The sequence below is a fragment of the Mytilus galloprovincialis genome, chromosome 5 (genome assembly GCF_965363235.1).
Source record: "Mytilus galloprovincialis chromosome 5, xbMytGall1.hap1.1, whole genome shotgun sequence".
NCBI lineage: Eukaryota > Metazoa > Mollusca > Bivalvia > Mytilida > Mytilidae > Mytilus > Mytilus galloprovincialis.
The window spans coordinates 77,919,672-77,934,192 of NC_134842.1; the positions used below are offsets into that span (position 1 = coordinate 77,919,672).

The window sequence follows — 14,521 nt, forward strand, 5'->3', positions numbered from 1 at the left end:
TTAAAACAATGATCTTTAGTTCGGACAAACATTTAAACCCAGAATAAAAAAAAAACTTACATCGTACAATTAGGGGTATATATGAACTCAACTTTGTCTCCGTTATCACTTTTATGTTGTTTCTGTGTGTGTTACATTTTAATGTTGTGTTCTCCTCTTATATTTAATGTGATTCCCTCAGTTTTAGTTTGTTACCCCGATTTTGGTTTTTTTTCCATCGATTAACGAGTTTTGAACAGCGGTATACTACTGTTGCCTTTATTTAAACTAAAGTATGTTATTGTGCACTTCATGTAAACGCCGCGTTAACTATACGTTAAATCCTAAATTACAGTAGACATTAAAAGCAAACGGGCGTCTATCTCCGCTCAACACGAAAATGGAGCGTCTTCTTACTTGTAAAGAGTAAACGGGCGTTGACTTTCGCGTGTACTTCCGCGTAATGTGACAAAAAAGGCGCGTCTTATATTATCGTAAAAAGTAAACGCACGTTTTAACATTTTTGACTGGCTCAAATGTAACAAATATATTTGACCGCATTAACCAAAACTGACCATATTTGCACTTTATCATGTAAATCTCTATAGCCTCATCATTAATCAGTTAATATAAATTGAAACAAAATGACTTCCAAATCTTGATTGCATCAATTAAGAGTGCCAGCATGTCTTCTTTTAATTTAGAATATTGAATCGTAAACAAACTTCAGTAATTTTGATACTTCAGGCTGACTAGTAGAACAAAATTATTTGACTGCATTACAAAACTGACTGTATTTGCATTTAATGTTGCAAATATATATAGCCTCATGTAAATCAGTTATTATATTTCTATGGCAGGATGGATTGTATAACAAAGATGACCCAATATTGAAAACAATGACTACAAAGTTCTTTCTGCCACAATTTTGAGTGCCAGCATTTTCTCTTTGAATCCATAACACTGAACTGTCAATTAAGTCAATAGTTCGGGATGGTTTGTATTTTAAATAAAACTATTTAACGACATCATTCAACTTTTACATGACTGATTTCGTTTTTACTTTATATAACGAAAAGTATGATAAGTTATCTTCTTGGAATAGTATACTGTTAGTATATTATATAAAAAAGGAAGATGTGGTATGATTGCCAATGTGACAACTCTCTACAAGAGACCAACATGACAAAGACATTAACAACTATAGGTAATCGTACGACCTTCAAGAATGATCAAAGCCAATATCACATAGTCAGCTATGAAGGAATACCGATATGAGAATGTAAAACAATTCAAACGAGAAAACTAACGGCCTAATGTATGTACAAAAAGGAACAAAAATCAAATATGTAACACATAAATAAAAGACAACCACTGAATTACAAGCTCCTGACTTGGGACAGGCACACACATACAGAATGTTGCGGGGTTAAACATGTTAGTGGGATCCCAACCCTTCCAATAACCTTTGACAGCGGTGTAACAGTGCAACAAAGCACTAACTATAGAAATCAGTTATATTTACAATGATGCGTGAACTAAACAGACATAACACATAAAATAGTCAAAATATGGGTACACTAGTCATCATCGTGCAACAATTTTAAAAGGAACAATTTAACAGAACAAATATCTACAAACACATTCATTGCTTCGCGTGTCTGACGTCAGAAAATGTTATACGTCACATATTTTTGGCGTTCAATTTTCAATGTTTATACAAACAATTTTAATATTTCACATGGGCAATGTTAGCATACAGGGTTAAAAAATCAAAAGTATGTAAGAATTAATTTAAATAAAGTAATCGCCCGTTTATTACTGATTAAACCAACAAACGCGTGTTTACTTCAGTAGACATAACATATTTCTATTTTGACCGCGTCAACGCTCGTTTACTATTAAACGCGAAAATTGAACTTAACTAACGAAATATGTTCACGCGGCGTTAACGTGTATTATCTTTATGTTATACTTGGTCTGCACCCAACTGTAGTCTGTCATCAAAACTAGATGGCCATATGGCGCTTTTTTATTATGGTTACATTTCTTATCATGCCAGGAAATTCGATAACTTGACGTCATATGTCCACATTTGTGGTCTATTATCATACCATCATAAACGAACATAACCCCCTAGCCTTCATGCAAACAGCTATTTTGTTATAGAGTAAACAGCTTTATTTCCAATGCAAATAATCTATAAGTCAATCATTATCAATTTAAAAAAGGCATCTTTAACGCCTTGATGATGTTACACTGAAGACCTAGCAAAGACTTAGAAAGAAAATCAATTTATATATTTTCAGGTCTTTAATTTGAAAAAGATGTGGTGAGGAATAAGTTATAGCAAAAATCTCAAGCTGATAACGACTGAGGAGTTCCGGAAACAATCTCGAATTGTTCCAAAAGGGATGCGATATGTAGAATTCGATATTATGTATGCAATACATGATATGAAATACGTGGTATGCAATATGTGGTATGCGATACAGGGTTGATGATAACGACTTGAGTACAGATGTCAATCGCAACAAACATCAGTATAGCATTCCTTCATTTTTTGGGGCATTTGGTCAAATACCATTGAGTATTCTTTAATAAAGTGGCCAATTGCGGTTGTCGACTTTTTTATTTTCATTTTTTAAAAGAAGCAATTCTTTAAAATTTGATTAAGAAGTTTCATGTTAATTACAATTTGTTTTAAATTTAATAAAAAAATATTATCTTGTCTTACTATTGAAAATAAGAATTTAACAGATTTTTTTAAGCGGTTATTCACGAAATGATTCACGCAAGCTAGAGATTTGTTTGATTGTTTGAGATTTACCAAACAAGGCGTAAAAAAGTACAACCACACACAAAACATACCCAACCTCGCTTCAGTGTTCTAATAACCGTGTTTAACCCATAAGAATCAATATAATTTACAGAAGCCAAAGATTTGTTGTAAATTTACACATAACCTGGGACGTGATATTCGTTAATTATATCTCTCGCTAACGCTTTTGATATCACGGCCCAGGCCATGTGTAAATTTCAAACAAATCTATAGCTTCCATCAATTATGTCATACCCGAGGGTTTTAATAATGTATAATGTTTACACATGTTACATTTGTAAATATGTATGTATACTATTGATTTTATTTGTACAGTCGAACCTTGTTGTTTCGAAGTCGAAGGAACCAGACAATGTGACACATCGGAGGTTCGACTCATCCGAGGTCGACAGTGTCGTCATAAATTTGCAAATAATTAACGTGCTATATAATTTTAGTATCATATATTGTTACAATGTATCTGTTCAGATTTAAGTCATAAATTGTAACTCATATTAACACACGGCTGCAATGCGTGGTGCACAGTTAGTCCCTATTTCAGGGAATTCAGATTACTTGGAATATTTGTAATCTTTTAAAATTCAAGTGATCGTGTCAAAGCAGACCATATTCATATAGTTCATTTGTTTGTTGTTGCTTTGAAATTACCAAAAAAGAGTAATAATATATATAAAGTCAGATTCCGACTTTTCTTAATCCTCATTTAATTTGAAGCTCGATATTTTTTTAATGAAAGTAGTTTTTTTTTTTATCTTTTCTATGAAAAGTTCGAAACCCAAAATAAAAATATGTAGTACAAATTAAACACCAAAAATAGTTCTTATAACAAATAACAGTGTACTGTATTCTGCACAGCCACAAAATGTTGTAAACAACCAAATGATGTCGTGAGGCAAAAATTGAATGAGAGAACAAACTAAAGATTAGTTTTCTTGTGATAAAAGAATCAAATGAATTTCAGACAAATATTTTTTGGTTAAGGTTAATAAATAGCATGTCGAAGAAGGTTTACATATATATAATCATATAACTCTTACTTACATTTGAATCTTAGATAATCTACTGTTACCAGTTGGTTTGTTATCACTTTTGTCTATAAATAAATAAATTATAATATAATAAGTTTTTCAATCAAAATAACATTAGTTAGATATATTGTGAAAAAAAAATGGAAACCCGCTGAAATCCCAATACAAGATGTACTAGGGAACAAATGTGGAGTCGGACAATTCAAACACACAGTGTTCGTACATTTTACTCAGTGATCACACTGTATGCAGTATATATTAACTATGTTGCACGTTTGACTTTTCTTCAAAATCAATAATGAGCGTAATTGGCTGGAAACGTTATGCATGATTGTTTATTTCAAGTATACAAAAAGTTTTGTCACTAGCACTTGAATATAGAACTTCAAATAAGAGTACCAGAGAAAATGTAAGAACAAGCAAAGTCAAAATAAGAACATGACCTTGATACTGTTCCGAGATATATAGACTCTACAACATTTTCGAGCGTGATACGATATTTATCTACTCTAGACAGTTAAATGTTCAAATATAAAACGTGAGTCTCGCCGACCGATTAAAATGTTTATCCGTCGAGAGTGAATAAATATCGTTCTGTAGAAGATTTGGTGGTGGTCTCAGATTCGCTGATGATTTTTAAACAATATACAGACAAACTGAAACATTTTTGCGATTGATCTGCACGAAGATTTGTTTTTTTTATGTGACGTCATCAGACATATTTGCCTTGTGTTATGACGTAACGTAACTTTACAGGACAGCAATACAATTTCACGTCATAATCGAATTTTGAAGAACTGAGATCAACCGAACCACACGTTGGTTAAATAAAAAAAATTAACAGGTCAGTGAAGGATAAATCGTGAAAGAATTCTACAAACTTTTATCTTATTCTTATTTTAAAGGCAAAGTAATATCTCTCCTTTCTTTTGCTTTTAGTTTGGAAAATACTTCAATTAAAGGTAGAACAGTTTAATCTTTTAAAGCTATTGCAAGAATAAAGAAGATGTGTAATCTAATAGATCCTTGTAATTGTTTAATATCCTCATCTTATTCAATATTTGTACTAACCTGTGAATACGTCTTCTTCCAATAAAAATATCTTTTGTCCAATTGTTGCACCATACACGCAGGAATACGAAACATTAAGATCTTTTGAAGTCAGATTTTGGATAATTAGTGTGTATCCATCCTTCAAAACCTTTCCATCATACTTTCTATTAGGGCTTGCCGTTTTTACATCTATAAATAGTGTCTGCTGTTCCGGTGTATATCTATCCCATCCTGAAGCCTTGGGACAGCAGTTTGAAATATTGCAAAATAATGTCACGTTTTGCCCATAATCGGTTACCTTTCTAGTAACTATCCATTCCAAAACACCTGAAACTGTTTCGTTTAAGTTATTCCTAAACGTATACTTTGTGTAAATGTGTAAAATATATTAAATAATTCAAACAATGATAAATCGAGGATAACACATTAGAAATAAGAAGACCCATATATTTCCTTTACTGGGTTTTTCATTTGTGTTTTTCCATCTTTTTTTTTTATTTTTCATATTTACAGTGTCATTGCAAAATAACAATATAACAATAACAAGATTTTGTATGACGCTGTAAATTAGAAAATATAGCGATATGAGACAACTCTTCACCAGGGACCAAATGACTGAATAGTTGGTGTATTTACAACGTTGCTGTGTAAGCTGTTCCATATTGGTGCAATTCGATGTGTGAAGAAGTTAGATCTTATATTTTTGTTGCATCTTTAGATAGTCAGTTTTTTGTTGTGTTCTCTAGTTGCGGAAGTGGTGTTGTATGTTAGTAGGTTGGGTAACGCTTCATCGTAGATTCCAAATGTTAATTTGTTAGCTTCTATCATGTCACCTCCCATGCGTCTGTATATTAGAGGTTTGGTCTTGCTAATGCTTTATACAGTAATAAGAACATTTGAGGCAGGTAAATGTCTTTCTTATTAGTCCCATAATATTATTGGCATTATTTATCTTTTTATTCATATATTGTTCGAAATTTAGTTGGTTATCAATGGTTACTTTATATTGTTAGTGAATTCTTAAAACTTGCTATTATACCTATAGGTAACTTTTTTTTGTATAATATACACATATATTTTTGTTACCTTGTATCATATGACAATTTATGAGAATCAGCAAAGGTAGCAATTGCTTCATGTCCAACACATATCTGAAAATATAAAAAAAAACACAACCGTCATATTCATAACTTGGCATTGTCACTAAAACTAAACCTCGTTTCATATCTAACCAAACTGCCGCTTGTTTGCTCCGATATCGTATGATAATTGAGTGTGTAACCAACATAATTGGTCAAGATGACAATACTTGTGATAACAGGCCCAAAGTGTGTGAACATACCTAAAGGAAGTTTGCTTGTCATGTTTTGGGATTTTTGTGAGATTTTATAGTTAATTTAATAGTTTTTGAGAACTTAAACTTGTCAATGATAAAGCTATGAAAAGTCAAGAGAGAATATTTTCCCGCCAAAATTCCAATGACATATATCTCGAAAGCAAGCACATTTACCTATATCCTTTTTTTTTTTTGCTCTTTTGATTACTTTATGAATCCCCTATCAATAAAAACGGGTTTTTTTAATTATTTATTTATTATTTTAAAACTGAGAATCAAACTCCCTTAAAGACAAATCCCTCTGTTGTTTATGCGCATATACAAGCGCAACAGTACTATGCCGTCAGCGGTTTATGACGTCGCGGTTTCCGCGAACTGGTAACGTTTATTAGAGTTATTCCTCTTTGAGCCGATGGAGAGAGTGACAATCGTTTTGATAGGTTAATTTTCCGAGAAGAAAATGAAAATTGTTTTGATATCATAGACATGTTCCAGAATTGGATAAAATATGAGAATGAAAAGAGCGTCAACTATACAGCAATTCAACAACACAAAATACACAAAAATGACTGTAAAGAAACGAAACAGAATCTGGATACTCGACAACAAGATGAGCCAATCAAATTATAATCTAATACTTTTTTCCTTAATTTTCTACATGTATAGACTTTCGTAGGTTCTTAATTATATCGATGTTTTACAAATCATTAAGAAAGTACGAATCATTCTGGTCATGTCCTCAAAATTCAATCATGTTTCTTTAGCAATAGGTACATTGCGTACCTATATGGATAAGGCAAATTGCACTGACGTATTTTGAATGTGTACGGCATTTACATTTTTACATGAATATAATAATTATATTTCTGATAAACACCAACAAAACAGTAACCTAACGACTCATACATGTAAAACAAAGTACATCTAGAGAAGTTAACATTTAAGCTTCTAACATTGTAGGTTTTTTTATATGACCATTCCGAGTTTGTTCCAATTTACCAAATTTGATATTTACATGAATGTATAAGTTGCGCAATTTTTGTATAAAAAACATAATCGTGCCTGTGTTTAAAAGTTGTCGGAATGATGAATTGCAGACGAAAGTATATGGAAAAAATCAATTAACTGGAGATTTGAGAAAAGAGGTCGGACTAGGTTCTATTCATACTCACGGTATGATAGCTATATGAGTATACTTACGATGAGTTTCTAGCAACATTACGGAATAAATAAATTTGGTGTTTTTACTGTCTTCTGATTGGTTAAAATTATTAGTTTTATTTTCAATGTTGTCAATTTTGATGGCGACACGCCCACTCTGACGTTTTGTATTCATACGCCAACATGTGTGTACGTTGTTATTGCTAATATAAATAACATAAAAAGTTCTTTGAGCCTTATTTTTGATAGAAATTTATTTATAATGAATGGCTATAATTTATTTTGATTTTATTGAACCATAAAACTAATTTTAGACTGTTCACATTTTACATAATCCGCTTCGCGGATTATTCAATGTGAAGAGTCAAAAATTAGTTTTATGGTTCAATAAAATCAAAATAGATAATAGCCATTCATTAAATATTTCGATAATCATAGAAGCCTAAGGATGAATGATCAAAACAGAAATGATGTTAATTAGACCCCGTTAACACTTGCATGGAATTGAAATAAAATCGATCTCTGAAGAGCGTTTTCGATCTTTTAAGAAATTCGAACTTGTACACTTACATTTAGTATACATTGCATATCTAAAATAATCGGTCTACCATTTCGTTTACAAAAAATCGTAGAAAATTGAATAAGGAAATATTTGGTTCATTAGATAATTATATGCTTCTGCATTTATTAATTTTATTTTTGATTAACATGTCATAAGTAATTAAAAACAAAGAATTGCTAATACCAGTCTTTTCGTTTGAAGATAAGTAATTTACAGAAAATAAAAAAAAAATAATGAATGAATACAATTGAAAAGATATTTTTTAAAAGGTGCACCGAATAACCCACGTATAGTAAGCGAATATGGAACGAATAATTAACAAGGCACTGACACGAGTATTTACGCCTTAATATGGGTTATTTTACCTGTTAGAGCCAAGATAAAGCATCAACGGCAAGAACAAAAATTGAAAAAGATTGGTTTAAAAAGGTGCGACCTATAACAAACATATTGTACGCTATTGTACGCAAATAAGTAGCAGGTCATCAGTCTAGTGCTAAAACTGGTACATACACGCTAATAGGTATGTTTCACTTTTAAGAACCCATAGCTAACACCAGAGACAAGAAAACAATTGAACAGATTTGTTTCGTAATAGGTGCAATGTATTTCAATGTATAAGCAATTAAGGAACGAATAAGTAACGGTATCAGTCGAGCGCTGAAACGGGTCCTGTCTCAACTCAGGAGTCTGTAATTAAGTAGTTGTTGTTTGTAAAAGAGTTACATATTTGTTTTTCATTATTTGTTTTTGTCATTTTCTAGTTTGAATTGTGTTATATTTGTTCTTTCGGGGCCTTTTATAGCTGTATATGCGGTATGGGATTTGCTCATTGTTGTAGGCCGTATAGTGACCCATAGTTGATATTTTCCTGTGTCAATTGGTCATTTGTGGAGAAATGTGTTATTTGCAATCATACCACATTTTCTTTTTTATTAATATATTTTCAGAAGAATGACGCAAAAACGAATATATTTATTTGGTTTTTAATATCTCCATGGCACGTTCTGTCAAATCATTTGAGAATAAACACTGAAGTCAGTTTTTTTTTAAGAATATTTTTATACTGAACATGCGCAGATTTATTTTTATATCTACATAAAACACTTGGAATGTTATTTTACAGAAAATAAAAAAAAAATAATGCTGCTCACAAGGAAGCTATTAAACCAAGAGTTCCAAATGGTGAAGTTGAAATCATCCCTTCGTAAATTTTACGGACGCCATCACGAGTTGGTTGACCGTTATGGAATAACCGTTTCACAAATGATATCGGATATGTTCCTTACGTCGTAACTACAACCCCCTTCCCTTTCATGAATATGACCTACCGAATTAGACTATTTACTGGATTTGTAATCACTTAAGCAACACGACGGGTGCCACATGTGGAGCAGGATCTGCTTACCCTTCCGGAGCACCTGAGATCACCCCTAGTTTTTGGTGGGGTTCGTGTTGTTTATTCTTTAGTTTTCTATGTTGTGTCGTGTGTACTATTGTTTTTCTGTTTGTCTTTTTTATTTTTAGCCATGGCGTTGTCAGTTTGTTTTAGATTTATGAGTTTGACTGTCCCTTTGGTATCTTTCGTCCCTCTTTTTTTATATCGATTGATTGATTGAAAAGTCGATCACGATATATCTTAAGCGTTTTCACTTGAAGAAAAATCGGTCTTTTAAAACTACATCTGGCTATCGTTTCACAAAACATCGTAAATCGTACGATTTATGACTGGTCGTAGAATATGTTACCGACCAAGTATACGAGTGTTTCACAAACGTGTCGGAAAAATTATCGTACGACTTCCGATTACCGACCACGGTTTATACAGCTCTTTTATGTGAAGGTCGGTAAATTGATCAGACGCGCACCTGTGTTCAATTAATAATATCCTTTTATCGACAATCATATGTCATATGATATGTTTCTGGTTTATGTATACAGTTCTTTCAAGTAAGACAAGCAGGTTATATGAGAATGGAACGGTTTCAGGTAAGTATGCTGAGTATCGGTAATGTAATATAGACATTCAGTAAACAAAAAAATACGCGAAATGTGCTTCATGAAAGGTTTCCGAGCAGACGACATCATAACTTGAAGATGTACTCTATTGCTAGCACAGGGTAGGCTATCCGGTGGTCCAAAGAAGAGGTTTCAACTCTTGTAACTCTTGTTACCGGGAGTATAGACATAATTAAGGGGAAATTTTCTCCTGGCCTATCCAGTTCCGACAAAACTAAATGTTGGGACTCTATTACAGAAAGGTATACAATCTTCATCTCAACCCTCCCCTATATACCTCTAGCCAATGTAAATAAGTAAACGCATAAGAATACATTCATTTAAAATTCAATTCAAGAGAAGTCCGAGTCTGATGTCAGAAGATGTAACCAAAGAAAATAAACAAAATGACACTTGATTATACATAGATAACAACAGACTACTAGTACTAGCAGTTAACTGACATGCCCTATCTGAACACCTGATCAACAACAAAAGGAATAGTTGACCTTTAAATTTCATGTTAAATCTAACAATAGCATTCTGTTCAGTGAGGCATAAGTAAGTAGAATTTACCTGATCATCACAGCTTTCAATCATGGTAAACAATAGATTTTATATTTAGTCAGATAAGCATCAAACTGGGCATGTACATATTAAATTAAGTACATCAATTGGTGCATCAACTGTTCCAGGTTACTGCCATAATAAGTAGAGAATACCATTCTGCCCTATTTTGATTTAAATCCAGTCTAAACAAAAATAGATTATCCTTCTATACAGGTATTATCACAATAAAGAGGGTTTGTTCCAAACCAATGCCAACCTGTTCAATCTTTTCATTTTAAAGATTACTTTTTAAATGATAAAAAAAGTATATGTTTAACTTGTCCAACAGATATAATTATCATTATTATGTGTATAACATAACATTTCCAAAGGGAAATTAGCCACTGTTGGAACATATTCACTTGTACTGGTATATTTCTGGTTTCAATTTTATTTTATTTTATTTTGAACATCATATCATAATAATTACTTTAATTTAATAAGACTTACATGGCTTATTTTATCTAGCACATTCAAATCTACTATCATGACTATGCAGCCAACTTTAAAAATAAATAACATATAACATACAGGATAAAAACCGACATTTTTTTTATTACTGACATCATGTTGATATTAACAAGGCAGTACAATCATCCATACAATTAGATATATAAGCATGTTCCTAAATATCAAGAATAATTTTAATTTATAAGAATATTTGCAACTCAAAGTGAAAACAGTTGGATTACATTTACTGTAAAAACAGTAAATATCATTATTATATTTAGATCATCAACATAGATCAAGAAAGCAAAATTCAATTAAATCCTGCATTAATGAACCAATGCATATATATATTTAATAAACCAGGCATTAATGAATCAACTTACCTGTATTTTGTAACGAGTGCAACGCTGAAATGTTTCGCCTGTTAATTATAATTCCATACACATACTATGGATTGTTTATTGCTTATAGTATACATGTACATGTATATAATTTTAAAAAAAGTAATACAAAATTATCATAATCAGCTGACACATTAAACCCTTAAAAGTATGCTTAAATTGCAGGATTTTGCATCTTAAATTTCAAAATTTTTAATGGGGCATGTCCCTAAACCCCTAGCAAATACAACTTTCTTCGCAGGTCTCAACCGGGGATACTTGTAGTGGATTTACACACGTGACAGTGAATTTTTGTTATTACTTTCCCTTGGGTAAGTGGCCTGCAAAAATTCTTCATGCCCTAAGTATATGAATATAGAAGAAGAAGAAGAAGATGCTTCATTTCCATAAAATGGGCTCACAATAGGCTAAAAGTTAAAAACAAAAGTCAAAAATAGATCGGACATTAAAGAATTCGATAAGCATGATGTAGTTTTACTGCATGAAACTCGATACCATATGTATTGAGAATTTGTAATTACAAAGAAAAAGAGCGACAAACCGGACGGCAGACATAGGAAGATCAGTATACCGTCTTCTTCTTTTTTTAAAGACAGGTTATGCCGAAATGGTCTTACTTGACAATATTTACATAGTACTCACCTTAACAACACAATTTTCTGACCACCTAGTCCAATTTAGAAATTTTACAAAGAAAATTAACAGAATGTGAAGTTGTGTAAAAGAAGAAAACTAAAGGTTAAAAAAAAAACGATTATCAAAAGTGGGTGCACCGATCAAATAAGAGTCACATGTTATGTGTATTATTAGTAATTATCTATCTTACAAATGAATATTTAACAAAAATGACATACATAGATAACCGCAAAGATAACCGAATTTCAAAACATACATACATAGACAATGCACTGTGCAAAGGGAGATAACTGTAATACATTTAACAATCAGTTATGTCAGACAAGTATGGAACTGAAATTCAAAGATCTGTTTTTAATGAATAGGTTACCCGATATCATTGAACGATGATGTAAGAATATAAGAATTTTACGGGAAATGCACGATTGTTAAACCGAGTGTCATCAAATCAAGGAAACATAAACGCCTTGTCTTATTTTAATGCAGTGTCATGTTTAAGTAAGCAAGATGGAAAAGCTTAATATTAATGAATTTCCCTTACTTAGATTACGCACTCTTTTGATCGACCTGCATCACAATTATTTTATTTACCTATTTATCCGGCATTGTTGTGCACCTTCGGGTATGTCAAAATTCATAGAGATGAGTCAGGTATTTTTGTTATATGCAGTTGCATCTATGAGACTCCAATAATTTTCACTAAAGCGGATATATGAGCCGTATTTGGTAGTCATTGCTATTTTTTTTATTATCTATACTATTAAGCGAGAAGACCTCACTTTGTGTGTTGCCTCTCTTCCTTCCACAATAAATTAATCACCATGCTTCTTTGTCCCATAGGAACCACACATAGTCGCACTTGTCATCCTCGCTTATGATTATTCCTTTTGGGTTATTTTAGGAGAAAAACGAAAATAAAGGCAACCGAATATTGATTCCGTCATCGGACAAACTTTTAAGTCATAGACAAGACTTCCATTAAGGACTGATTTAAGAATTGCACATAATTTTGGGGTACTTGGGTACAGGACAATTTTTTTCATGTTTTTTCTATTCTTTAATGATACATATACTATAAATAAAGATTATTTGCTATTTACTTTCAATTTCAAATTTGCTATAGTCGGCTGTAACTGATATTTTATACATATAGAGTCTCTATAATGACAATATCGCCTCGGATTGTAAATTTGAAATTGATACATAGCAAATACACGTTATTTTATAGTACATGTATGGTCAAAGTATAGAGAAAAAACAGAAACCAACAATAACGGACATTGGAAAAAGGATGAGGACTAAAAAAAGTGTCCTGTCACCACAGTAACTCTTACTTTTGATACATTTCCTAAAATTCTCCAGACATAAATGTTCTACAAAAATTCGTCCTACAATATTTTACATACTTTCAACCACGTTCTAAATGCCTGTAATTTCGCGTGTGTGTTCTAGAAATGTTTAATTATATTTGGTATCACGCTACTGAGGAGGTGATATTGATTTTCTCAGTGGAAAAGAAAAAGTATTTATAACGTCATTAGCATACGCCATTGATGTCGCCGAGAGAAACAGTAATACGCAGATTATCAATGATCTTTCCTTGAGAGATTGAACTAGAGGCTCTAAAGAGCATCTGTCGCTCACCTTGGTCGATGTGTATATCAAACAAAGGACATGGATGGATTTATGACAAAATTGTGTTTTTGGGATGGTAATGTTTTTGGAGATTTACTTTACTAAACATTCTTACTATCTCTATCAATAATGAACTCGGCCCAGTAGTTAAAGTGGAACATGTTTTGTAAGTTATTACAAAATTTATGAAAATTGTTATACAATTAACTATTTTCTGGTCTTACTTTGCCGTACAAAATTTAATCAAATTACCAATTATGGGGCAGCAGCCCAACAATGGGTTGCCTGAATTGTATGAAAATGTTAGGGCATATAGTTGTTGACCTAATGACCAATTTTACCTGGTTAGATTTGCTCCAAATGCTTTATTTTTAGAGATATTAGCAAAAAACTCCGTTTTAACCTTTGTACTTTTTTTAGCCATTTCGGGCATCTTGAAATTTCTATGAACATTTTTTTATTGTAACATGTTTAAATGTAAAATATCCGGCCTTTTAATGATGGATAGCTTTTAAGGATCGGACAAAAGTTAGCTTCATTGGTATTCTATCTCGGATGACTAGTTCAAAGGAAAGAAGAATCAACATGTGTTGTCCTGTCACAGATCAAGTTGAATTTGATTGGCGTCTCTTTTGCTGTTCTAGAGTAATGATCCTTAATAAATGGAAAAATGCTGAATATTTGTTTCTGTTCTCTTACTTTCTTTGCCTCAGCCAAATATTAGGCAACTTATACACAATATTTATTACAGTAAACACAGACCAAGTTTAAATTTTAGTGGCATTACTTTAACTATTCTGAGTAATGATCCTTCCCTTATGGACATATTGC

The 14,521-nt window shown here is 32.0% G+C and overlaps 1 protein-coding gene across 1 annotated transcript in view; it reads right to left on the reverse strand.

Moving 5' to 3' along the window:
• LOC143074152 (uncharacterized) overlaps positions 1 to 14,521 on the reverse strand; it is a 164,345-nt gene that overhangs the window by 83,396 nt on the left and 66,428 nt on the right. The window contains exons 2-4 of the mRNA XM_076249700.1: positions 5,989 to 6,053; positions 4,921 to 5,235; positions 3,863 to 3,914 (exon numbers count right to left, since the gene is read on the reverse strand). Coding sequence (XP_076105815.1) covers positions 3,863 to 3,914; positions 4,921 to 5,235; positions 5,989 to 6,040 — 419 coding nt within the window. The 5' untranslated portion in view covers positions 6,041 to 6,053. The remainder of the gene's footprint in view (positions 1 to 3,862; positions 3,915 to 4,920; positions 5,236 to 5,988; positions 6,054 to 14,521) is intronic.